This window comes from Symphalangus syndactylus, chromosome 14 (genome assembly GCF_028878055.3).
Source record: "Symphalangus syndactylus isolate Jambi chromosome 14, NHGRI_mSymSyn1-v2.1_pri, whole genome shotgun sequence".
Classification (NCBI taxonomy): domain Eukaryota; kingdom Metazoa; phylum Chordata; class Mammalia; order Primates; family Hylobatidae; genus Symphalangus; species Symphalangus syndactylus.
This window is the reverse complement of record NC_072436.2, coordinates 14,200,030-14,225,931: the sequence shown is the minus strand read 5'-3', so window position 1 is coordinate 14,225,931 and position 25,902 is coordinate 14,200,030. Positions and strand designations below refer to the sequence as shown.

Genomic DNA, 25,902 nt, shown 5'->3' with positions numbered 1-25,902 from the left:
GATCCCGGAGAAGCCAGATTTGAAATCAAGTTTGTTTGGTAAGCATGAAATCAGAGCTGTTGTTGTTGTTGTTTTTGAGACAGAGTCTCGCTCTGTCACCCAGACTTGAGTGCCTTGAGTGCAGTGGCGCGATCTTGGCTCACCATAACCTCCACCTCGTGGGTTTAAGTGATTCTCCTGGCTCAGCCCCCTGAGTAGCTGGGATTACAGGCGCCTGCCGCCACACCTGGCTAGTTTTTGTATTTTTAATAGAGACAGGGTTTCTCCGTGTTGGCCAGGCTGGTCTCGAACTGCTGACCTCAGGGGATCTGCCGACCTCAGGGGATCTGCCCACCTTGGCCTCCCAAAGTACTGGGATTACAGGTGTGAGTCACTGCGCCCGGCCAAAATCAGGAATTTCATGAGCAATCAGCAGGGCCCTTGTCCCGAAGTCGTGTGGAAATGGCCCTGTCAGCGCCTCAGGTTCCTGAAAGCCGCAGAGCACACTCCAGAGGCACCTGCCATGGGCTTTGGGGGAGCCCAGAAGCCGCTTCGAAGCCCCTGCCCAGCCCCCAGCGTACACCTACTTGAGCTTCTTTGCCATCTTCTCGTTGACAGAGACGTGGATGACGATGGGGAAGATGTCCATCCTGTGCAGGGCGCAGACACTGTCCAGCCGGACGTCCAGGAGGGCGTGGGTGTTCTTTGTGGGAGGGAGAGGGAGAGGGAGAAGTGAGTCAAGATCACAGGCTTTGGAGGAAGCAAAGGGAGCCTCAGCCCAGGTCAGAAGGGCCCTCCGGACAGGCTGAGGACAGGGCAGGAGCTGGGCAGAGCTGAATTTTGTAGAGGAGATGGAGGAAGAAAGCTTGCCACTTTCTTCTCTCTCTTTTTTTTTTAGATGGAGTCTCACTCTGTTGCCCAGCTGGAGTGCCGTGGCACGATCTTGGCTCACTGCAAGCTCCACCTCCTGGGTTCACGCCATTCTCCTGCCTCAGCCTCCCGAGTAGCTGGGACTACAGGTGCCCGCCACCACGCCCAGCTAATTTTTTGTATTTTTAGTAGAGACAGGGTTTCACAGTGCTAGCCAGGATGGTCTCAATCTCCTGACCTCAGGTGATCCGCCCACCTCGGCCTCCCAGAGTGCTGGGATTAGAGGCGTGAGCCACCGCGCCCGGCCCACTTTTAATTTTTTTAGCTTTTCAATGTTTTGTAGAGACGGGTGTCTCACTATGTTGCTCAGGCTGGTCTCAAACTCCTGGGCTCAAGCAATCTTCCTGCCTAGGCCTCCCAAAGTGTGGGGATTACAGGCATGAGCCACTGTGCCCGGCTACTTTCTTCTCTTCTTATTTTTTAAATTTTTTTTTAGTTGAAAAATTTCTTTTAGAGACAGGGTCTCACTGTGTTGCTCAGGCTGGTCTCAAACTCCTGGGCTCAAGCGATCCTCCCGCCTCGGGTTCCCAAAGTGCTGGGATGACAGGCGTGAGCCCCAGGCCCAGCCGAGTTCGCCGCTTTCTGAATGATGCTGCGTGCTGTGCAGTATTAAGAGTTTCCATCCCTTTGATTTTTCACTGGGAAAATCTAGGAATTGTGAGCTCTGGGGACGAGGTGAACTCTTCATGGAGCTCCGCCAGCCCCTACAGTAGGCGCCCAGACGCCAGACTCTGCTTCCCATGCCTGTGCAGACACAAAGCCGTGGTTCACGGGGAGCTGCTTTTCATGCATTTGCGCCTTCACACATGGACGGTGTTGTTAGCTCGGATTTATTCATTCTCGAACAAATATCTATTAAACATCCCCCAAGCTGAGGACAATGAGACTCAAGGAGCTGGGAGACCTCACCTGCAGTCACGTGGATCCTAACTGGCTGACATGAGTTTTGGGTGTTGGGGCCCAGAGGTTGGCGACAAGGTCACCCAGGTCTCAGGTCGGTCCCTGCACCTTTATGTCATCCCCCTCCTGTGCATTCCCGAAACTCTTCCCAGGACAGCTCCCCTGCCCACCCCGCCTTTGTCCTCACCTTTTCCATGAGGGACTCCACAGCATGGCGGGTCACCCAGCAGCGGCCCCCAGACACCTCTCCCTCCTGGATGATGTCCCCTCTCTGGCTCCAGGCCTCATACTCCTCCTGGCTCAAGTGCTCTGCAGGTGACATCGGACGGGGCCATCATATACCAGCAGCATGGGGGTCCAAGGGAGTCCCATGGTAAACACCCCTGTCCCCGTGAACCCTGCCAGCCCTGGGAGAAGCTCTTCTTAGGGTGTCCACTTTACAAACCTGACCCTGCACGCCCCGCTCTGTGCCCTGCATCTCCATCCTGAACTATCTGGACACAGCAGGTGAGTGTGGGAATGTGCGTGGTGGGGGAGGAAAGGAGGAGGGAGGAAGGGCAGGAGGGAGGGAGGGAGGGAGGGAAGGTGGAAGGGGTGGAGGGATTCCCAAGCAACAGCATACCTGCCAGGCACTTCTTAAACCCTTGGAGGAGGCACAGTTTCTCGCTCAAGATCTTCCCAACCACCCTGGGCACGAAGAGCACGGGCCGGGGCCGGGCGGGTCGATGGGGCCGCACCAGGGTGTAGGGCACCAGGGTGAGGCAGCTCTCGGCCCAGAAGCACGCACTGGAGCCTGCGGAGGAGAGGATCCTGAGGGTGGGTGAGGCTGCGGCAGCCCCCAGCCAGCCCACCCTGCCCCCGGAGGGACTGGGTCTGCTTTGCTCACTGTGGCAGCCCCAACACCTAGAATCCCAGGGGCACAGGCTCAGAGGTCACCGGACTCGCTCTGAGTTCCATAGCCCCTGGCTGAGCGGCTCCTTTGCATGGGGGTTACACAGCTCTGTGGCTCTCAAGGCACCGCTTTGCATCCTGCAACTTAATCCTGTTTCCTCTAGGCCCAAGGGAGGATGGCAGAAGCCAGGGTTTTCTTCCTTCCAAAGGATCTGGGAGAGTGGCACCCTTCTCCTCAGCCATCCTCCAGGGCACAGGGTTCCAGCCCTCCCTCTGTCCTGTACTCCTCTCCTGAAAAAATTTTTTTTTTCCTGAGACGGAGTTTTGCTCTTATCGCCCAGGCTGGAGCGCAGTGGCACCATCTCGGCTCACTGCCACCTCTGCCTCCTGGGTTCAAGCGATTCTCCTGCCTCGGCCTCTCGAGTATCTGGGATTACAGGTGTGAGCCACCGCACCCAGCCCCATGATTCTTGAAGAGCAGATCCTGGCCTAAATGAGTGGCATCCCCCTGCCCCAGCTGACCAACTAGCAGCAGCTCCCAAAGCCCCTCACCCACTTGGAGCCAGCAGCCCCTGTGCCAGCTCACCAGGCCTCACCCTCCATCCTGCTGGGGTCCAACTGGCCCCTGTCAAAGGACGAACACAGAGGGCTGGCCTTGGCTTTGTCCATACTGACGATGCGGACCAGCTTCTGTGGTCCCCCAGAAGACGGCTAAAGGAGGGATGGAGAAGGGATGAGGAGGAGTTGTTGAAGCCATCAACAGGAATAGGGGAGATGATTGGCACTAGGGCGACCTGGGAGTGATGCAGAGGCACAGATGCTCTGAGAGCAGCCTGAGGTGTGTCTGCACTTGTGCAAGAGCCTGCAGGCTAGGCGGGGGCTGCAGACCCTGCCCTGGTTTGAAGGGGTGCAGAGGAGAGACGGGTGGGGTCCCCTCCTCCAATCAGCAGCCCACACTCTCCACACAGTGCCTCCTGCCTCCCTGCCAGCACCGAGCCCCTCTTCCAGCCCACCCCACTGGGGTCCAGGCCCCTCCCTGGAGCCTCACCTTGTGGGTGACGGTGCACTGCTGAGTCATGTCCTGGATGAGGGTTATGAGCTGCTGCTGAGCCCTGCAGAGACCAGGAGAGGCCCTGACCCAGCTGCCTTCTGCCGGGGGAGCAGGGCAGGGGAGAGCCAAGCAGGAGAGAGTGCGGGAGATGGCTGGGTGGGAGAGGAGGCCCTCCACCTAGAGCTCCACACACCCCTTTGCTGCAGGCTGGAGCGCTCCACCCTGGCTGCCATCCCAGTCTCCAGAGCTTTCAAAAGACTCCAGGGCCTCGGCCCACCCCTGGAGAGGCTGATTTACTTGTCCTGGGGCGGGACCTGGGGGGTGCTGTTGAGCAGCCAGTGTACAGGGCCCCACTCCAAGACCTCTCAGTATTCATGGTGGGTCCCTGGCCTGCAGCCTGGAGTCACCGAGAGAGCTGTTAGAAATGCAGAGTGCCAGGCCTCTCCCCGGACCTGCTGGCTCTGATCTCCAGGGGACTTGAGTTTGCAATGAGTGATGGGGGTGCTGAGCTCAACACCCAGGCTTTCTAGCACTGTGTGTTCTGTGAACTTGAACTTTGGAGCCTCCCATAGGCTGATCTAGAGCAATGATTTTCTTTTCTTTTTTTTTTTTTTTTTTTTTTTTTTTTTGAGACAGAGTCTCACTCAGTCGCCCAGGCTGGAGTGCAATGGCTCAATCCCGGCTCACTGCAACCTCTGCCTCCCGGGTTCAAGTGATTCTCCTGCCTTATCCTCCTGAGTAGCTGGGATTACAGGCACCCGCCACCACGCTCAGCTAAGTTTTTTGTATTAATAGAGATGGGGTTTCACCATGTTGGCCAGGCTGGTCTCGAACTCCTGACCTCAGGTGATCCACCCGCCTCGGCCTCCCAAAGTGCTGGGATTACAGGCGTGAGCCACCACGCTCAGCCTAGAGCAATGGTTTTCAACGGAGCAAGGCAGGGGGCAATGTCACTCCCCAGGGAGGGTGACCAGCTGTCCCTGCTTACCCAGGACCGAGGGGCTTCCCTGCAAGTGGGGCTTTCAGTGCTAAGACCAAGACAGTCCTAGGAGAACCAGGGGGCCCTTGGCAACCTATGGAGACATTTCTGGTTGTCACAGCTGGGGCATGGGAGTGCTCCCGGCATCCTGGGTAGGGCGGCCAGGGATGCTGCTCAACATCCTGCAGTGCCCAGGACGGCCCCACCACAGACAGGGATCCAGCCCCAAACGTCCATGGTACCAGAGCTAAGAAACCCAGATCTAGAATGTTCTAGAATGAACATTTCATTTGCAAGATATAAGGCATCCATCACAAAGAAACAACATCTTCAGCAGTGACCTTGGCAGGCTTCCTTCCTTAGGGGGGTCTCACCACGCCCACCCTCTATTGCTGGGCAGGAGGAGGAAGCCGAGGCAGGCTCGGTGCCATTTCCCTGTGGGCCTCTCTGGGGACGCACCGAGCTCGCGGCAGCTGCTCACCCGGAGTAGTTGGGGATGGTGCCGTGCGCGGCAGTATCCTTCATGGTGTAAGGGTTCACGCGGTGGGCATGCCAGCAGCCGCAGCCCTGGAACATGGTGTCAGTGACATGCAGGACCTCGTTGCAATGCACCTGCAGCTCCCCCTTGGCCCTGCCCTCCATGGCCAGGTTCACCCGGATGTAGAATGAGTCCCCCGAGGTCGCCACTTTGGCCTCCAGGTCCTGGAGTAGCCTCTTATAACCTGATAAAAGGGGACATGAGACACAGATGAGCCACAGATATGAGCCCCTGCGAGGAAGGTTGCAGAAAATTAAAGTAGGAGAGAAGGAAGGACCTCCCAGTCTCAGAAGCCGCTCTGGCACTGGAGTCAGTGGGTGGGAGGTTTCCAGCTGGCTTGGGGGCCTCCCGGGGACCTGGGGCACAGTCTGGCTGATCCTCTCCTGGCTCTGGGGGGACCCTGGCTGCTGGGCGTGCAGAGCCACCAGGGACTTAAGGGTCACGGAGACTGGCCAGGCAGCTGTGTACGCGACAGGAGTGGTGTGTGTACCGTCCGTGTTGACCTTCACAGACAGGCAGCAGAAGCCGTCCACCCTCCTGAGAAGCCCCACGGCCTGCTCCAGGGTCGTGTCCTCCAGGACTGCCTTGAACAAGGGCTCTGAGGCTTCGTAATCAACCTGAGGGCAAGTTGAGAAGGTCAGTCTCTTTCCCCCGGGACTCTGAATCCAGCCAGGATGCGGAGGGCGCTGAGGGCACTGAGGTGAGGTGCGGGCCAGCCCTGCAGTAGGACCACTGCCTGCACGCCTTGGCCAAAACAAAGCTGCACCACCAGAGCCTGTGCAGGGCCTTCAAGCCTCTAGTGATGCATGCTACACATGGTCCTGGCCAGAGAGTCAACTGCTAACCCTTCCCCAGTCGAGATTGGGGGTTCTTTGTGATAAGCACTTTCCTGTCTTGAAAAAAAAAAGAAAAGAAAAGAAAGGACCTTGGTTCTAGAACATTCAAGAGCATTCTAGATAGAGGTTTCTTAGCCTTGGGATCATTCTGTGCTGCTGCAGCCTGTACCGGGCCCTATAGGATGCTGAGTGGCATCCCTGGCCTTCACATACCCGATGCCCTGGCTCTCCACCCACAGCCTTCCCCACTGTGAAGGCCCACCCCCCAGGGCTTCCTCCATCCACTTCATTTCTTCTCAATATTGTTCTAAGCTTAGGAAAGTAGATATTTTTACAATAAAAAATTAACATGTGTTTTAACACCATTAGAATCAAATTGGCCCCCTTAGGATATCGGGACTATCTCCCTGAACATCGTCAAGGGGCTCTGTTGCTTGAACTACCTCAGAGCTGATAATTGGGAACCTTAAGAGCAGGGTTCCCCAACCCCTGGGCCACAGACTGGTACTGGTCCATGGTCCGTCAGGACCCGGGCCACACAGCAAGAGGGGTGTGGTGGGCGAGTGAGCATTACAGCCTCAGCTCCATCTCCTGTCAGCTCAGCACAACAGTAGATTCTCAGAGTAGCCTGAACTCTATTGTGAACTGTGCATGCGAGGGATCTAGGTTTCACACTCCTTAAGAGAATCTAATGCCTGATGATCTGTTACCGTCTCCCATCACCCCTAGATGGGACCATCTAGTTGCAGGAAAACAAGCTCAGGGCTCCCACTGATTCTGAATTATGGTTCAGTGTATGATTCTTTCATTACATATTACAGTGTAATAATAATAGAAATAAAGTGTACAATCAATGTAACGTGCTTGAACCATCCCAAAACCACCCCCCACAACCCGGTCCGTGGAAAAGTTGTCTTCCATGAAGCCGGTCCCTGGTGCCAAAAAAGGTTGGGGACTGCTGCTTAAAAGGACAACTAGAAATGTAAAGAAGGGCTGGGCATGGTGGCTGATGCGTGTAATCCCAGCACTTTAGGAGGCTGAGGTGGGTGGATCACTTGAGGTCAGAAGTTTGAGATCAGCCTGGCCAACATGGTGAAACCCTGTCTCTACTAAGAATACAAAAATTAGACAGGTGTGGTGGCAGGTGCCTGTAATCCCAGCTACGTGGGAGGTTGAGGCAAGAGAATCGCTTGAACCCAGGGGGTGGAGGTTGCAGTGGGCCAAGATTGTGCCACTGCACTCCAGCCTGGGTGACAGAGCAAGACTCTGTCTCAAAAGAAAAGACATGTAAAGAAAGGCTTTCTGGGTCATGTGGAGGACATGAAGGATGCTTGGATTAGGAGTTCCACGTGCTATCATTCAAGCTCTTGGGGAGCTCAGCATTCGGACGGCCTGTTCCAAGGGGGCAGTGAGGGGTGCATGGAACACTCCTGCCTGAGGGGTTCAGACGCATCCTCTCCCCGCCTCTGTGCTCACCTTCCCACCCTGGAGCCCCCATCCCCAGTCCCCTCCTGGGGGCCACAGTGTGAGCTTCTGGGATGAGGTGAAGCCCCTGGGATGAGGTGAAGCCCATCTTGCACATTTCTTGGTTTAAAATTTTTTCATATTAAGAAAGCACTGTGCTTTCCTTTTCTTTTCTTTTTTTTTTTTTTGAGACTGAGTCTCACTCTGTCACCCAGGCTGGAGTGCAGTGGCACCATCTCAGCTCACTGCAACCTCCGCCTCCCAGGTTCAAGTGATTCTCCTCCCTCAGCCTCCTGAGTAGCTGGGATTATAGATACCGGCTATTTTTTTGTTTGTTTTTTTGTTTTTGTATTTTTAGTAAAGAGGGGGTTTCACCATGTTGTCCATGCTGGTCTCGAACTCCTGACCTCAGGTGATCTGCCTGCCCCAGCCTCCCAAAGTGCTGGGATTACAGGCTTAAGCCACTGTGCCCGGCCTTTTTTTCTTTTCTTTTTTTTTTTTTTGAGACAAGGCCTTGCTCTGTCACCCAGGCTCGAGTGCAGTGGTGCAATCATAGCTCATTGCAGCCTCAATCTCCTGGGCTCAGGCATCTGAGTAGCTAGGACTACAGGCATGCACCACTGTGCTCAGAAGTATTTTTTTTTCCTAAAGTTTAATAATTCTGCTTTCAGGCCACATCAAAGTCACCCCCTGCCCATGCAGGCGTCCACCACCACGCCTGGCTAATTTTTGCATTTTTAGTAGAGACGGGGTTTCGCCGTGTTGGCCAGGCTGGTTTCAAACTCCTGACCTCAAGTGATCTGCCTACCTCAGTCTTCTGCTGGGATTATAGGCGTGAGCCACCACACCCGGCCAGGTTGTACATTTGTGTCCATTTATCTTCTCAGCAGTTTTGTGCGTTTCGTAACAACAACAAAAAAAGTTTTAGAAAATGTCCCCAAATTAGCCGGGCATGGTAGCGCATGCTTGTGGTCTGGTCCCAGCTACTTAAGAGGCTGAGGTGGGAGGATCAATTGAGCCTGGGGAGGTTGAGGCTGCAGTGAGCTGTGATCGCACCGCAGCACTCTAGCCTGGGTGACAGAGTGAGACCCTGTTTCAAAACAACAAACAAAAAAAAAAAAGAAAGAAAAGAAATGCCCCAAGGCCAGGCGCGGTGGCTCACGCTTGTAATCCCAGCACTTTGGGAGGCTGAGGCGGGCGGATCACGAGGTCAGGAGATCGAGACCACGGTGAAACTCCGTCTCTACTAAAAATACAAAAAAATTAGCCGGGCGTGGTGGCAGGCGCCTGTAGTCCTAGCTACTCAGAGAGACTGAGGCAGGAGAATGGAGTGAACCCGGGAGGCGGAGCTTGCAGTGAGCTGAGATTGCGCCACTGCACTCCAGCCTGGGTGACAGAGCGAGACTCCGTCTCAAAAAAAAAAAAAAAAAAAAAGAAATGCCCCAGTGGTTAAAATAGTGAATTTTATGTCACGTGTATTTTACTGTACACACCCAAAGTGACCACCCAGAACAGCCTTGTCAAGGGGCCTCATGCAAAGACCCCTGGTCAGAAGCGCGGCATGGCAGCAGCCACCACGGGTGGCGTGCTGGGTTCCGCACAGCACGACTCTCATCTATAAATGAGCGGAACGCTTTACGTCAGCCCAGCCTAGAGTGGATCTGCATCGTCTGGGGGAAGTGAAGTCTGCCTGGGTCACCCCACCCGCTGCTGCTGCCCCCATGAGGAGCCCAGGGGACAGGAGGGGCTTTGCGCGGCTCACCATCACGATCTGGGTGCCCGGGCGCAAGGCCATCTGGTCCGCCGCCGAGCCCGGGGTGACCCGGTGGATGAAGATGCCCGTGAGGTTCCCGCCAACGACGCTGATCTGCTCCAGCAATGCATCCCCCTGGAATGCCAGCACGGTGACCTGGCTCAGGATCCTGCGTGCTGGCCTCCGCCGCATGAGGACACCGCTGCAGGCCGGGAGACAACCGGCTTGTGCACTGCCCAGAGCAGGAGAGCAGGCAAGGCCACCTCCCCATTGCTTCCCTCTGGCCCTGGTGTTCTGGACTTCTCCTCCCCCTCCATGGCCCCATGTGCTTGGAAAGGCTGTCACCTCCCAGTGGTGATAGGACAGTCACCCTCTGCTCTGCCACCCCTTGGCCCTGGTTCCCCAGCCAGCCTCGGAGGATTCCCACCTCCTGCTTACCTCTCTGAGACATCAAGCCTTCCAGGGGAGACTGGCTGCAGGCTGCTTTCCAGCTGGGGAAGGTCTGGGAGGAAGCCAAGAGCTCATAGGTCTTGGTCACCCCACTGCTGACGGGGCGTCCTGTAACCTCAGCCCCTTCTCCCTCAGCCTCAGGCTCCCCCTGCCTGTTCCATCCTCTGTGCTGAGGCTAAACTTTCTCTTCCTCCACCCCTTCCTCAGTGCTTGGGACCCTGATTTCATCTTTCCTAAAATCACTATAACTAGTGAGGAGCTGCAACTGGGAGGGTCTGGCCACCACATGCTATTTTGTGATATTTGAGTGAGTTGCCAACATTTGAAAGACAGGGAGGTTTCACCTAAAATCTGGATTTCTGGCTTCACTTGAAAAAGTATCTGCTGTAACCCTGGGGCTGCATTTCCACACTGACCTGTATTGCTGCATGGACCTGCATTTCAGGACTGGCCTGCATTACTGCATTGACCTCCATGTCTGCATGGGCCTGTACTGCACTGGCCTGTCTTTCTTTCTTTCTTTTTTGAGACAGAGTCTCACTCTGTCGCCCAGGCTGGAGTACAGTGGCATGATCTCGGCTCACTGCAACCTCTGCCTCTCGGGTTCAAGCAATTCTTCTGCCTCAGCCTCCTGAGTAGCTGGGACTAGAGGCATGTGTCACCATGCCCGGATAATTTTTTGTATTTTTAGTAGATACGGGAGTTCACCATGTTGACCAGGCTGGTCTCGAACTCCTGACCTCATGATCTACCCGCTTTGGCCTCCCAAAGTGCTGGGATTACAGGCATGAGCCACCGCACCCGACCCTGGCCTGCCTTTCTATGTGGATCTGCATTTCTTTTGTTGTTGTTATTGTTGTTGAGATGGAGTCTCGCTCTGTTGCCAGGCTGGAGTGCAGTGACACAATCTTGGCTCACTGCAACCTCTGCCTCCCAGCTTTAAGTGATTCTCCTACCTCAGCCTCCTGAGTAACTGGGACTACAGGTGTGTGCCACCACGCCCAGCTGACTTGTATTTTTAGTAGAGACACAGTTTCACCATGTTGGCCAGGATGGTCTCAATCTCTTGACCTCATGATCTACCCACCTTGGCCTCCCAAACATAGACCTGCATTTCTACCCAGACCTGCACTACTGTACTACCCGGCATTTCCACGCTGGCCTGCATTTCCATGTTGGCCTGCATTTCCATGCCGGCCTGCATTTCCACGCTGCCCTGCATTTCCACGCTGCCCTGCATTTCCACGCTGGCCTGCATTTCCACGCTGCCCTGCATTTCCACACAGGCCTGCATTTCTGTGTGGCCGCAATCACTCGCACTGGCCAGCGGCTGCCTGCTCCTTACCCCAGACCCCTCTGCTTCCCAGCTGGCGGTGGCAGGTCTGAGTTGTCAATCCTAGGACTAGAGGCTCCCCAGGGTCTCCCAAGCTCTAGCATTTTACTGTACAGCCTGTGAGCCCCCAAGCCAGGGAGCAGCCTGCCAGGGTCCACAGCTGCAAGTCTCACTCTGTGAACCACACAGGAGAGCCAGGGCCAGCAGAGACCTGAGAGTTCCCTAGGCCTGGCTCACAGGCAAAAACCCACTGGGATCACATTCAAAGCCAATGAAATGAGGTGTGTACTCTGGATGTGTCTGAGGTCAATTCCACTAAAAGTACATGCAACCAGGGCATTAGGCAGAATCCTCACAGAGGAAAAATAAAGAGTAATAAGCCCCTTCTTCTCATCTCACATCTGATACGCCTTGGGTGGACTCTCTCGATTTATCACTGTTACAAATAAAAACGTATATGAGTCCCCAAAGATGAAGGTTTCTGGTCATGCGACCCACAGAAGGCATAGGGGCAGCGCAGGGCACTTGCGGCCCCTGGTGGCCATGGGGTGAATTCCAAATGGGGAGCAAAGCACCTACTGTGTGCAAGGCCCAAGGCTGGCAGCCAGTTGCGCAGAGGTGGAAAGGCTAAGGCACCCACTCGTGACGGGCCCATGGACTTGGGAAGGAGAGAGGGCTGGTTCACTCACAAACAGAAATGAGCCACAGGAGAAGCACGAGGCCTTACGGCCAGCGCCTGACAGGAGAGATGCTCCCCGCAGGTAGATGTCATGCTGTGCCTCGCCTCAGTCTGGTACCACTAAGTGACCCTGCCTGCTGTCTTCTGAAACCACTGGGAAGCCCAAGCGTTACAGATCAGAGCAGGGGGCTGGGTGCTGAGCGGGGCGTGGATCAAACACAACTCCCCTGGCTCCAGGGAAAAACACAAGGACGCCAGCAGACAGAGCAGAGCCAGCCTTTGGCTTATGCTGGCTGGCAGGCGGGACTTTCCCAAAGTGCGAGGTCGAGGCCAAGGTCAAGGCCCAGGGCAGAAGTTGAGCTCTGCTTCTATCTGCCCTTTCCCTGGAGAGAGGCCCCGGCTTTCTCATCAGCTCCCTGCTCTGCCCAGGGGAGATGGACTGCTGTGGAGGTTCAGGGTTGGGCGAGCTCACCTGCCGTGTCTAGGAGCTCATAATCCAGGTGTGGGTTGCCCACCTTAGCTCCCGGCGGGGCTCCCGGGTCTCCCTCCGGGATCTCCAGGCAGCTGCTGCAAAGCACAAGAAGCAGCAGGCTCAGACTGCATCACCTGCTCCCTCTGAGTCCCCACGCCCCAAGCATTGGCCCCCAGCACCTGCCAGTTCTGGGGCTTCAAGGGCAGGAGCTGCTGCCTGCAATACCCAGATGCCCTGAGGTCTAGGTTGGTGTCTCTGGTAAGTTGCCAGGAAGGACCCCAGTGCCACACGTGCTCTACCTGAAAGACCAGGGTTCTTCCCCGAAGTCCTCGGCCACCCGCTTGTACAGGGACTGCTGGCTGGGGGGCGCGGGGCTGCTGGAGCGGAAGCTGTCCACCAGCTCGCGGCTGGACGTGGCACTCAGGTCCGACCAGAGCTGAGACTGGAGGAGAGAGGGCAGAGGTCAGTGGGGCACGCACAAGGACACCCCGAGACTCCTCCCTTCCTCCCCAATGGTGTAGAGAGAGTGAGCCACAGTGAGAACTGAGTGGAGAGGAGGCAGCAGGAGGGGAAGGAAGGACACACATGGGGTCACATGCACTGAGCGCCTGCTGTATGCCAGACACTGGGGTCACATGCAATTAGCGCCTGCTGTATGTCAGGCCCACTATTAGCTGCTTGGCTTAGTTCTCACAATAAATCTGTAAGGTGGCATTGCTGTCCCATTTTACATGTAAAGTGATACAGTTTGGCCCTGTGTTCCCACCCAAATCTCACCTTGAATTGTAATAATCCCCACATGTCAAGGGTGGGACGAGGTGGAGATAACTGAATCATGGGGTCCGTTTCCCCCGTGCTGTTCTCGTTGAGAGTGAGTGAGTTCTCACCAGATCTGATGGTTTTATAAAGGGCTTCCCCCTTTGCTGAGCACTCATTCTCTCTCCTGCCGCTCTGCAAAGAGGTGCTTTCTGCCATGATTGTAAGTTTCCTGAGGCCTCCCCAGCCACGCTGAACTGTGAACTGTGAGTCAATTAAACTTCTTTCTTTGTAAATTACCCAGTCTCAGGTATGTCTTTATCACCAGCAGGAGAACGAACTAATGCACAAAGCAACTGAGGCCCAGAGAGGTTGAGTGAGTGGGTAGGGAGGGGAGGTGGCATTCAGAGTGCATACTGACGAATGTGATGTGCAAGGCACTGAGGCCACCAGGTGTATGGGGTAGGTCTGAATCCAGCCCCTTCTTTCACTCATAAGCATTCCTGGAGCAGATACTATGTGCCAGGTCCTTTGACAGTGTCAGATGTACATCTGAGGACAGGCACCGTCCTTGGGGTGGGGGAACCAATGGGCACCCATGGACCAGTGAGGTGGAGTGAGGCATTCCAGAGCTGTGGGTGACATGGGCAGGGCAGGGAGGCCAGGGCGGACTCTCTGGAGGAAGTGGCATGGACAGAGGAGTGAGGTGGAGTATGTGTGTGTGTTGGGGCGGGGGGCACATTCCAGACAGAGAGAGAGCAACAGCGCAGTGGCCCGCAGAGAGCCCAGGAAGTAGGAGGCAGTCCCCCTAGAGCAGCCAGATTAGAAAGCTGGGGCAGAAGGAGAGTGGCTGGAGGAGAGCTGATCGGTCAGTTGCCCCAGAGGCTGGTGAATGAGGACGGTGTGTTCTGGTGAGCAGAGCTACTGGGAGCCAGTTCTGAGCACCTGAGGTCCCTTCCCTCCCCGACCCAATCCACCCCTAGGGAAGGGAAACATGGCTGGACTCTGTCCTGTGGGGAATGGGAGGCACAGGGGGTGTTAAGGCAGATGCGAGAGTCAATTCATTTGAAGGTTTAGACTGCCCTGGCCCAAGGAGGCCCAGCACTGACAGTGAAATCTTCCCCATGTGTGCACTCAGTGTTCTGGGGAAGATCCTGGCCTCCCCCAGCTCTCTGAGTGGCCAGGGGGCACGTGAGCCTGGGCCTGCTGCTCTTGGGGCACTGCTGGGATGGTCCAGGAAGGAAACACCAGGTCCACCCCAAGGCATGGCAAAGGGATGTCAGCCTCGCCCGCCTCTCACCCTCCCTCCCTCCCAGCTCCCAGCATCCTGTGGCACTGGGGCTTTGACCCCAGCATCCTCATGCCACATGCCCACTATGGTGGGACCACCTCTTTACTTTGCCAAAGGGTGAGGGCAGATGCCAGGGACCTGAGTCTGCAGAAACCACAGTGAGGCCAGCATCCCAGGGATCGTCTGTGCCAGGTTGAATCGGGTCCCCTGGAAACTCATGTCCGGGGACTGTCTGTGCCAGGTTGAATCGGGTCCCCTGGTAACTCATGTCTAGGGACCGTCTGTGCCAGGTTGAATCGGGTCCCCTGGTAACTCATGTCTAGGGACCGTCTGTGCCAGGTTGAATCAAGTCCCCTGGAAACTCATGTCCGGGGACCGTCTGTGCCAGGCTGAATCGGGTCCCCTGGAAACTCATGTCTGGGGACCGTCTGTGCCAGGTTGAATCGGGTCCCCTGGAAACTCATGTCCGGGGACTGTCTGTGCCAGGTTGAATCGGGTCCCCTGGAAACTCATGTCCACCCTGCAAGTTGTGAATGTGACCTTCTTTGGGAATAGGATTTTCAGACGGGTACCCTGTCAGCATTTTGACTTTGGACTTCTGGGCTCCAGGACTGTGACAGAATCGACCTCTGATGTTTAAAACTCTTGCAATAGGGCCAGGTGCGGTGGCTCATGCCTGTAATCCCAGCACTTTGGGAGGCTGAGGCCGATGGATCATTTGAGGTCAGCAGTTCAAGACCGGCCTGGCCAATATGTTGAAACCCCGTCTCTACTAAAAATACAAAAATTAGCTGGGCATAGTGGCAGGTGTCTGTAATCCAGCTACTTGGGTGGCTGAGGCAAGAGAATCGCTTGAACCTGGGAGGTGGAGGTCGCAGTGAGCCAAGATCACATCACTGCGCTCCAGCCTGGGTGACAGAGGGGACTCTGTCTCAAAAAATAAAATAAAACTCTCACAATCACACCAACCTCTTCCCTGTGGGGACAGGGTGGAAGGAGGCCCACTTTCGTCCTGACAGAGGAGCCCCTGGGCTGGCCCCAGAGGGTCAAGGCAGTGAGGGAGGCGGGAGGAGCGGCCGTACCTCCGTGGAGCTGATGAGGCTGCAGTTGCTGTCGTCTCTGGGGCAGATGGCGTGCATCCGCACCAGCCGCTGCTTCTCCCGTGGACAGGGCTCCCTGGTCCTGGCTTCCTGCTTGAGCTGCCAAACACAGGCCAGACAGGCTGGTTAATTCAGGAAAGTCTCCCCTTTGAGGCCTGTGGAGTTTCTACCCGGTCAGCACCACCCATTTCACCCTCCCCAGCAGTTTCCTCTCGTCAGCTTCCAGGGAAAATAATTGTGTCCCTGTCCTCCGAGCTCATCACAGGATCACAGGCACTGCCAATCAACGAGACTGAAAGAAACCAGTTGGACACACAGCATTTCATTTCTTTTAGAATACATGTGATTCACTAGATCTACGAATAATATATAATACACACACAGAAAATTGGAGGAAGGGAAGCAGAACCAGTTAGAGAAGAAAATAAAATCCCCCCGTCATCTCACACTCAGAATGAGCACAGCCTGCGTGTTGGTGCCCGCCCCAGGAGGCTTTTTCTCTGCGTGCACACGTGTATTTCCACCGTCGATGTGGGACGCTTGCCATGTAGGGGTGAGGAAGGAAGGGCCGGGTGGGTTCTGTGTGCGGAGGGAGGAGCTCCTTTGCCTCCCCAGGGGCCTGGAGCTGGAGCTGCCTGCCAGCCCAGAATGAGAGGCTTTCTAAGAATTCTGGCTTTCTGGGAACACGCTCCCTCCGTTACATGTAGGTCTGTCTTTCCACTCTCGGACATTGGGCTTTTAAGCATTTCAGGAACGCAGCATCTACACTGCAAATGGCTGCCTGTGGACAGCTTCAAACACCGCCTGCCACATCCATCACCACACTCGACAGGTTCCAGAACCTTCCGCTAAGCTCCCCATTCTATGATACGGAAGCAGACTCTACTTGTCTACTGGGCGCCTTCGAGGTTTCACGGCACCATCCACGCGTGGAGCCAGTGTGTCGGTCAACACAGTGACACTGGGCCGTCTCTGCAGGTGCTGCATGTGGCCCAGCCTGGGACCCTGCCTGTCCTCCCAGTGCCTCCATGGGCCACCCTGGGGCCCAGCTCTGTCCCGCTGTCCCCGCAGCCCCTGCCTGGCCTCCAGCCCGGGTCAGCCGGGAACACTCACCACACCCGGAGGCTCTGCCCGCAGCTGGCGGAGCTGTGTGTGCAGCTCGCAGACCTGGTCCGTCAGCTCGAACACCTGCCTGCGGAGGGAGTCCTTCTCCACCAGGCTCTGGGAAATCTCCCTCTGAGCGCTGTCCCTCGCGGAGTATGCCTGTGGGTCAAGACGGGAGTAAGGAGGCTGTGCCATCACCACCGGGGAGCTCCAGCTAGAGAAGGAGAGCCCTGTTTCCAGCCTGCGCTCATCTGACATCCACTAAATGGCCCACGCTGAGCTGTGCAAACTGAAGATTCATTTCAACTCATGTTCACGTGTGCGGTTTTAGTAGAACCCAATATTTGGGGTGTACTTTCTCAGTGTCATGTATCAGGAATAAGAGCAAGAAGGATGACAGAGACAGCGTGTGGACAACAGGCGTGGGGGAGTGAAGAAACGTCGTGTGGACCGAGGAAAGAGACCCTGAAATCTGGGACCAGCTGCCATCAAGGACAGGGAGCCACGAGACTGTCCCCAGAACCAGCCCTCACCTGGGGAAGCAAGCGTGGGGTGGCGGGGTGGGCCCCGCCTCTCAGGTACCTGGTCTCGCTCCTTCTGCAGCTCGCACACCTGGGCCTGCAGCGCGTTCACCTTCTCCCTGTAGAGCTGGCAGGCCATCTTACTCTTCTGGAACTGCAGCAGGGTCTGTTCCTTCTCTTCCCAGTACTGGACAGAGTGGGACACGTGGACCGTGGAGCTCAGCAGCTCTGAGGGTCTGGGCTTAGAAGGGGGTTGGAGAACCCAGGGGTGGAGGGAGGGAGGCAGTTCTAGGGATGAAATAAGGTCAATTCTCACTCATCTCTCTCTCCTTTTTTTTTTTTTTTTTTTTTTTTTTTCAGACAGAGACTTGCTGCGATGCCAAGTCTGGAGTGCAATGGCACGATCTTGGCTCACTGCAACCTCTGCTTCCCAGGTTCAAGCGATTCCCCCTAGTAGCTGGGATTACAGGCACACACCACCAGGCCCAGCTAATTTTTATATTTTTAGTAGAGACAGGGTTTCACTATATTGGCCAGGCTGGTCTCGAACTCCTGACCTCAAGTAATCTGCCCGCCTCAGCCTTCCAAAGTGCTGATTACATGCGTGGGCCACCATGCCTGGCCTCGATCGTCTCTTAAGTGCTAGATTTCAAGGCACATCTAGAAAGTTGCTTAGGCTGATTATATCTGAATTAAAACAATGAGTGGATGTTGCATGCATAGTTGTGTTTTGCTTTTTTAATGTCCCAGAAAAACAATTCCCCCTCCCTGTCCTCTTCTCTTCCACCATCTCCTTTCCTCCCCGCTCCCTCCTCACCTAAGTCCCTGGCTCTCCCCAGGGCCCGGGACCTGAAATCCCCTGCGTTTGAATCACGCATCTGCCTGACCATGGTCTTAGCTGTGGGGTATGAGTCGGTGCTCAGGGTGGCGCTGACAAAGGAACAGATGAACAGGCCCACAGATTCGTTCAGCAAAATTATGTGAGCTCGGTGTGGATGAAGGAATCTGGCTTCCCCACAGATCTGTCCACACCCCTGAGACAAGCCCCAGGAGGGTCACAAGGGAGGAAGGGGTCACACGGCACCTGCTCTCGCTGCCTCTCGGCGGCCACGGCCCGCTCCCGCAGCGAGTGGATGCGCTCCACCAGCTCCTGTCGGCTCCCCCGCGCCTCGTCCAGGCTCTGCTCCAGAATGTCCTTCTCCGCCTGGGGCAGAGAGAGGTCAGCTTGGGGTGCTGGCTTCCCCAGAGACCTGCCCTAGGCAAGCAGAATCCTGAGAACACGGCGGCAACTTCACGGTCAGGTGTGTGGACAGATGCAGTCTTACTACTGTACACCGGGCAGGAGAGAAGCCACGGAAAAGCCACCCATCACGCCTGGAAACTGCAGATTCATGGCCAACGAGAAAGAACACAGGAAGCTGGCAACCTCTTAGGACACCAATTCCTCCCTTTACCAGGTCAGCCTTCTCCTTCAACAGATCTACCGGCGGTTTCACAGCGAGGGAGAAACCAGCAGACAGGTCATTCCCCTCTGACACTCACTTCCCAGGAAGGAGCTTATAAACAGGGACACAATCCAGGCTGCAAGATGGCCAGTGCCCTGCGCCCGGTGAATGCTTATGGAAGGAATATCTCAATAAATACTAATCTACTGAGAAGGGCTGAGGAGGAGACGCCAAGGGTCATTGCTCACTCACTGCTCCGCTTCAGAGCCCCCCTCTCTCCAGTGCACCTGAGGCCCAGAGGACGGAATCTTTCCAGGCAGAAAGGTTTCTTTCCCCCATCCTTAACGCGAATCCCATGCTTTACAATTGGCCAAGTCCACTCCAAAAAACAATCGCTGCAGTAAACCCACCAAATGGGGCATTGTGATGCACCTCCAGCGGCTTTTATTTTTATTTGTTTGAGACAGGGTCTCCCTCTGTCGCCCAGGCTGGAGTACAGTGGCGTGATCTCAGCTCCCTGCAGCCTGAAACTCCCAGGGTCAGGCGATCCTCCCACCTCAGCCTCCCGAGTAGCTGGGACCACAGGTGTGCACCACCATGCCCGGCTACTTTTTGTATTTTTTGTAGAGATGGGGTCTCGCCATGTTGCCCAGGCTAGTCTTGAACTTCTGAGCTCAAGCTATCCGCCCATCTCAGCCTCCCAAGTGCTGGGGTTACAGGAATAAGCCACTGTGCCCAGTTCCAGCTTTTAATTCTGTTCCGGCAGCTTTTAATTCAGCCAATTTTGGGGTCTGGGGAACAGCAGGAAGGAAGGAGATAAAGAGAAAGTGGGTGAGATGAGTCACTAAATTTCATCTCCTGTTCTTAGGCTCACCTTAATTAAACCACCTGTCAGAAACCCCACAGCCCGGGGGCCAAGCCCCCAAGGCAGGAGGCTGCTCTCTGCTGGGGGGACCGGAACCTACCAGGCTGAAAGTCAGCGAGCGCAGTTTCTCATTCTCCTCCTTCAGGCGGTTCAGCTCCTCGTCCCCGGACTCCTGGTCGCTGGCCGTCCTCAGGGACTGCTCTTGCAGTTCCAGCTCGCAGGAGGAATCCATGTTGGCTCCCTGCAGCTCCTGCTTCAGTAGATACAGCTGTGCGGCGGGGAGGCGACAGGAAGGGTGATGGAAACGGCTTCTCCCCTGACCAGGAGCCAGGGGGATTTCTCACCCTTCCTCCTGATGACGCTTTTAGCACCCAGGGGCCTTCCTGCCTTGAGACTGAAAAACCCACGAAAGGGTTCACCTAATGAATAGTCCCAAATATTCAACTGCGGCTGGGAGGACAGAGGCCTTTCAGCTCTGTTTTATAGATGAGGCACCGTGGTTGAACTACATGCAGGGTTAGGGTCCCAGGAACAGACCAAGAGGCCTTGATAACCAACTCCTGGATCTCTGCAGCTGAGCAGCTGGCAGTGATGGCCAGCATGCTCCCTGGCTTCCCTGCTTGTCCATATTCTGCTAAATACATCAATAAAGGGAATTTGGAGTCATGGAAGTCAGTAAGAAGTAAGAGAGAGGAAAGTCAGGTCGGATCGGGTAGACATGCCTGGGAACGTGGGACCGGGGCTATTCAGACAGCAAAGCTCCTGTGTTGACTTGCAATCTGTGTGCAAGGCCCTGGCCTTCCAGGGACTATCCCACCAGATCCTGCTGGCCTCCTTCCTCTGGACAGCAGCCCAAGAGAAACTTGGAGCTCGAGCAATGGGTCCGGCCTCTTCCCGTCCTGAGTGTGACAGCCCTGGGGAGGCAGGACTTTCCCCATGAGGCAAGCCTGGGAAGTCTGCACGTCGGGGTGGGTGCTGGTGCTCACCCCTGGGCTGTGGCCAAGAAGGACCTTTCCACCTGGACTTTCCCCTCCCGACACCCGGTTAGCACATTCTCAATTCGCAAGTTCCCAGCTCCTGCAATGGTCCAGCTGGGCTGGGCATGTCACAGTCTATAGATTCAAAAAGTAAAATCAAGTCAGAGCTGGAAGGGAACAGGAAAACATGAGACTGAAAGTGAACCAGAACAAATGAACCGAATTCTATTTCCAACAGACGCCATAACCACAGCGAAGAGAGAGACAGACAGACAAGGACAGAGAGAGCGAAGCTACAGTGACTCACAAACACAGTGTGTGATTACAAACCCTCAGCCTTGAGCAAGATTGGCTGGAAGGGGAAGGTGAATTACAAACAAGTCCGGCACTCGTCTTAGTGGGGCTGTTAATGGCAGTGGTATGGGCAGAGTGATTCTGAAACGATTTGAGATGTGCTGCAGGACTGAGCACAGGGCTGAATGTGCTGGTGATGCTGGGAGCAGGGTTCCCCCTGGGGAAGGAGCACACACCTACGCAACGGGAGAAGGCAAGAAAAAGCCACGGGGCATGGGTTGGAATTAGAGGTATGGGTGAGAACCCATGATTTCTGAAGTATGCACGTGAACTATATGTATACTTCCATGCATATGAGTATGTGTGCGTACACAGACAAGTATGTATGTGCATATGTGTATGTATATTTCCATATGTGTGTGTGTGTTTCCCAGCTCTGTCCCCTGAAATGGCTGAGAAGCAAAGACACCCCAGTAGTGATGGGCACACCTACGTCCAGATCTTGTTCTCTAAAAGAAGGCAGGAGGCCGGGCGTGGTGGCTCATGCCTGTAATCCCAGCACTTTGGGAGACCGAGGCGGGTGGATCGCCTGAGGTCAGGAGTTTGAGACCAGCCTGGCCAACATGGCAAAACCCCGTCTCTACTAAAAATACAAAAAATTAGCCAGGTGTGGTGGTGCGTGCCTATAATCTCAGCTGCTCGGGAGGCTGAGGCAGGAGAATTGCTTGAACCCGGGAGATGGAGATTGCAGTGGGCTGAGATGGCGCCACTGCACTCCAGCTTGGGTGACAGAGTGAGACTCCATCTCAAAAAAACAAACCAAAAAATAAAAATTAAAAAAAAGGAAGTGGGGCCCTCAGAGAATGGGCTGAGCCTGGATTTGGGGTAGGCCAGGTACAAGATGACCCTGGAATATCTTGTGAGGCCAGAAAAGAAGTTGGTGCTCCAAAAACAAGGGACCCGTCTCAGGACACGGAGCTGGTTGAAGGGCTCCATTGGTCACATCTGGGTCCATTTGAGACCAAAATCATTAAGGACAGTGAGAGGTCAGACCCCTGCAGAGTAGGACCCATGAACTGTGCCAGGAACAGAGTCAGCCACAGGAGAAGGGAAGGCAGAGGCCGCGAGCAGCAGCAAAGTGGGGCACTGGCACGGTCCAGAGTCAGCCATGGGAGAAGGGAAGGCAGAGGCCGTGGGCAGCAGCAAAGTGGGGCACTGGCACGGTCCAGAGTCAGCCACGGGAGAAGGGAAGGCAGAGGCCGTGGGCAGCAGCAAAGTGGGGCACTGGCACAGTCGTCATTCACAGCTCCCAGGGTAGGGGCCAGCTCCCGCCAGAGTCACCACAGCTACATCCTGGGAAACGTCCACCAGGAGTAGGGCGCTTGCTGGTCTCAGCGCCCCACACCCGAGATATTTATCAGTTGCAGGGAAGAAAAGAAAGAGCCATTCTGCAGTAGAGCAATTGGGCTGCACCTTGACAAATGGTGAACGGTGATGTTCCCTGTGAGGGGTGGCAGGACCTCGAGAGCCCTTGAGGGGATGCCCTGAGTCAGGCCAGCACCCCCTGTGCAGGGTCCCAGCCAAAGAACATAACTTCTGTCTACATGTGGGAGACACAAGACCAACCCCGAATGAGAGGCCATCTATCATCAAAGGGAAGCGGTGGTGGCTTTAAAGAGGGCCACCTCATAATAGACAAGACAGGCTGTGGGCTGTTCCCAAATGAAGGCGGCTAAAGAGAGGGACAGCGGAACACAGGGCCCCACACTGGGCTGGGGGGAAGGCTGTGAAGGAGTCACTGGGACAGATGATAAAACCGGAACACAGACGGATTGGATAATAACAGGGTGTCCATACCAAAAAGACTCAAGTTGAGAACTGCACTGTGGCTCTATAGGGGCATGTGCTTATTTTCAGGAAGTAGACATTGAAGGGTTTGGTGGTGGTAAAGGGCCACGAGAGAGTAAAAGTACAAATGATAAAGCAAGGGTAGGTGGGTATTCTTTGTACTATTTTTATTTGTGTGATTTAAAAATATATATTTGAAATTATTTCTAAATAAGAAGTAAAAAATTAAAAACAAACAACAAATGTCATGATTAAAGGCAAAGCGCTGGCCAGCGGGCTCACACCTGTAATCCAAGCACTTCGGGAGGCCAAGTTGGGAGGATCACTTGAGCCCAAGAGTTTGAGACCAGCCTGGGCAACATCGTGAGAACCCCATCTCAAAACAATTTTTTTTTAATTAGCTGGGTATGGTGGCACAATCTGTAGTCCCAGCTACTCGGGAGGCTGGGAATCACTTGAGCTCAGGAGTTTAAGGCTGTAGTGAGCTAGGATTGTACCACTGCACTCCAGCCTTGGTGACAGAGCGAGAGTGTCTCTAAAAAATTAAAAATAATAGTAATAATAATGAAGGTAGAAAGCGAATGCCAAAATGACAAGGAGTGCCCATCCCCAATATTTTGAGAAGCCTTACCAGCCAGTCAGATCATCATCCCCAAAGAAAAGTGAGTGAAACACACTGAGTGTCAGAGGCCTGCGTTGAGAACCCTCCTGCCCTCCCCGCCTGAGCCCAGGACCAGCTGAGAAGGACAAAGGAGGACGACAGAGACCGACTATCCCATGTCACTGCCGCAGCTGGGCAGTGGGATGTAGGCGGCTCTACAAATATGCAGCCCAGAGTGTCCAGACCTGCCCAGGCGTCGGCAGCACAGGCAGTTCACAGACAAGCCAGCCAGGCCACGGGCAGCTACTGGACGAGGCACGCCTTGCCACCACGCAGTCTACACAGAGGGGCCTGGGTGGCCTCCTGGGGAGGGGAAGGATCAGCTTCCCGGAGGGGCCTCAGCCAAGGCTCTTGGGGCAGGGAAGTGTTAGACAAGGAAGAGGGGAAAGGAGTTCCAGGCAGATGGACTAGCTAGTACAAAGGCCTGGGGGCAGACAGTAGCAGGGTCGCACTGGGGTGCAGGGTGTCTCCCTACCTCCTCCTGCAGGCTGCGGCAGCGTGAGGCGGCCAGCTCCTTCTCCTGCAGCGCGTTGCTGTAGTGCAGCGAGAGGCTGAGCATCTCGTCCTTCAGCCTCAGCACCTCATGGAAGTGTGCGCTAACCTCACGCTTCATGCGGCTGTGGTCAGCCTCCAGCTGGTGCAGGGCCTCGGCACGGGTCTCGGCCAGGCCCAGGCGCTCCTGCAGCTGCTGGCACCGCCGCAGCAGCACCTCCTTCTGCCCCTTCTCCTGGTTCAGCTCCTCCTGCAGGCTGCCGATGGCTCCAGCCAGGCACTCGGTCAGCTTGGATGTCTCCATGAGACCTGTGGGCAGATGGGCAGGTGGGCAAGTGAGCAGGTAGGGAGGTAATAGGTGGGCAGGTGGGCAGGTGGGTAGGTGAGCAGGTGGGCAGATGACAGGTGAGCAGGTGGGCAGGTGAGCATGTGGGCAGGTGAGCAGCTGAGGATGTGGGCAGGTGAGCATGTGGCAGGTGTGCAGGTGCACAGGTGGGCCAGTGGGCCAAGGCATTACTCCCATGCCCCCACAGCCTTGCCCAGATTCCCCAGCAGGCCCCCAGCTTTAACCTGCCGGTCTCCTTAAAAGCTCCTGGGCCTCAAGCAGACTTGGTCTTTTGGTTGAATAAACAGCGTGACTCCCGATTTTGGCACGAGGGTTACCCACTCTGACCTTCCCCGTGAGACCCCACTGTTCAGACTTAATGACCCTCCTCAGTAGCTGAGATGCACTCAGTGCTAACTCATTTTAACGTTATCCCGAGAAAAAGATAAAGAATACGAATCTGCGTGCTAGAACTCTAAAGAACATAAACACACACTGTGCAGGAACACAGGGAAAATGGTCTATTCTCCACTGTTCTGGGTCATGTGAGTCCTGCTCCTGCTCCTTTCAATACCTAAATCTTTCAACAGCTCCTCCAGGGAAGCCTAGAATTACTCCCTGAAGGAAAATGGTGAGCAGTGTACAGAAGGCTCCGCGGCCCTGTATCCTCTGGCTGGGGCCGCTCTGTCGCCTCCTAAGAGCTGAGGCTGGGCTGTTCTGGCCCCTCCAGCAAAGCCACAAGGTTAAAGGTGGACTCCAGGAGACACTCCCTTGCCCTTTGCTTGTGTCTCTCCAAGCAGATTCTCCCCACCCCACTCCTCAGGGGTCTCCTCTTAGCACTGGGTAATTAAGGACAGACCCTTTAGAGTCAGGGCCCAGGGGCTCCTTATCCTACCCAACCCCAATACAGTGAGGGGGTTCCTCACCCTCAGAGTGCTGGGGCTGGGACAGGAACTGCAGCCTGGAGGGAAGGGCGAGAAGGGCAAATCAGCAGGTAAGCGGGGCACCTGGGGTTACCAGGAGCCTGAGGTTCCTAGAAGTGCCTGCCATCCCATGAAAGTCGGAGCTCTCACCGCTAAAGTTGCTGAAGTCAACATCAGGCTGCAGCCCAGTGACCAGGGTATAGACGTCAGGGTTGTGGAACTTCAGGCTCTCCAGGAAGGCGATGGCCCCGTTCTTCCCTCGAGTCTTCAGCAAATCCAGCAAGTGCCCTTGGGAGGCAGAACCATCTGTTAGCTACCAAGGGGCCTGGGCTCCCTGGCTGGCTTCCCCACGGGGGAGAGGCCTGGGGCTGGGAAACCTCCGCACATCTAAGAATCGGGAGGTGAAAGCAGTTTGCCGGGATCTGCCGGGGGGGATGCGCCCTCACTGCTCTCACAGGATCCCTTTACCCACATGACCCCAGTCAGACTTGAGAAGGGCAAAGCTGGTATTTATGGAGCAACTACTGCAACTCAAGTGCTCTGGCGAGTGCGGGGGACCCGGGACGGAGTGAGGAGGTGGGTCCCTGCTTGCAAGCACCTCCCTGGCAAGCTGGTGGGTGATGCAGACACAGGGTCCCACCACAGTGCTGTCAGCTTTGGAGCCGTGCACAGAAAGCAGAGTGGCACCCTGGGGCTGCGGGGGACAGATCCCAGGGAGCCTTGGGCCCTTCCACACCAGGGCCCAGAGCCCATCTCTCTCAGCCAGAATGACTAGCGTGGATTAATCATTCCTGTGTTTGGGGTTCATACGCCAACATGCATGAACATTATCATGTTGACAGCTACCACTACTGCCTGTTTTCTATGGCCCCAGCTTTGCAGTGAGTATTTTATAAACAGTAACTCATTTGCTTCTCCTAACAACCTCATACGGTAAAACCATTAGCATCCCCATTTTTTAATGAATAAACGTGGCTAGTCGGACCATCAGAATGGACTCCAAAGACATCTGCAGTGGTGTGAATGGTGGTTCCCCTTCAAAGAC

At 55.4% G+C, this 25,902-nt stretch overlaps 1 protein-coding gene across 1 annotated transcript in view; it reads right to left on the bottom strand.

Annotated features, from left to right (window-relative positions):
• The window catches only part of CARD14 (caspase recruitment domain family member 14), a 66,615-nt gene that overhangs the window by 2,002 nt on the left and 38,711 nt on the right, over positions 1 to 25,902 (bottom strand). The window contains exons 10-27 of the mRNA XM_063617312.1: positions 25,008 to 25,145; positions 23,593 to 23,918; positions 19,438 to 19,605; positions 18,112 to 18,231; positions 17,089 to 17,214; positions 16,516 to 16,665; positions 15,385 to 15,501; positions 12,555 to 12,697; positions 12,256 to 12,350; positions 9,760 to 9,823; positions 9,331 to 9,523; positions 5,759 to 5,885; positions 5,212 to 5,452; positions 3,749 to 3,812; positions 3,297 to 3,411; positions 2,432 to 2,602; positions 1,997 to 2,118; positions 567 to 682 (exon numbers count right to left, since the gene is read on the bottom strand). Of these exons, the coding sequence (XP_063473382.1) occupies positions 567 to 682; positions 1,997 to 2,118; positions 2,432 to 2,602; positions 3,297 to 3,411; positions 3,749 to 3,812; positions 5,212 to 5,452; positions 5,759 to 5,885; positions 9,331 to 9,523; positions 9,760 to 9,823; positions 12,256 to 12,350; positions 12,555 to 12,697; positions 15,385 to 15,501; positions 16,516 to 16,665; positions 17,089 to 17,214; positions 18,112 to 18,231; positions 19,438 to 19,605; positions 23,593 to 23,918; positions 25,008 to 25,145 (2,596 nt within the window). The remainder of the gene's footprint in view (positions 1 to 566; positions 683 to 1,996; positions 2,119 to 2,431; positions 2,603 to 3,296; positions 3,412 to 3,748; positions 3,813 to 5,211; positions 5,453 to 5,758; positions 5,886 to 9,330; positions 9,524 to 9,759; positions 9,824 to 12,255; positions 12,351 to 12,554; positions 12,698 to 15,384; positions 15,502 to 16,515; positions 16,666 to 17,088; positions 17,215 to 18,111; positions 18,232 to 19,437; positions 19,606 to 23,592; positions 23,919 to 25,007; positions 25,146 to 25,902) is intronic.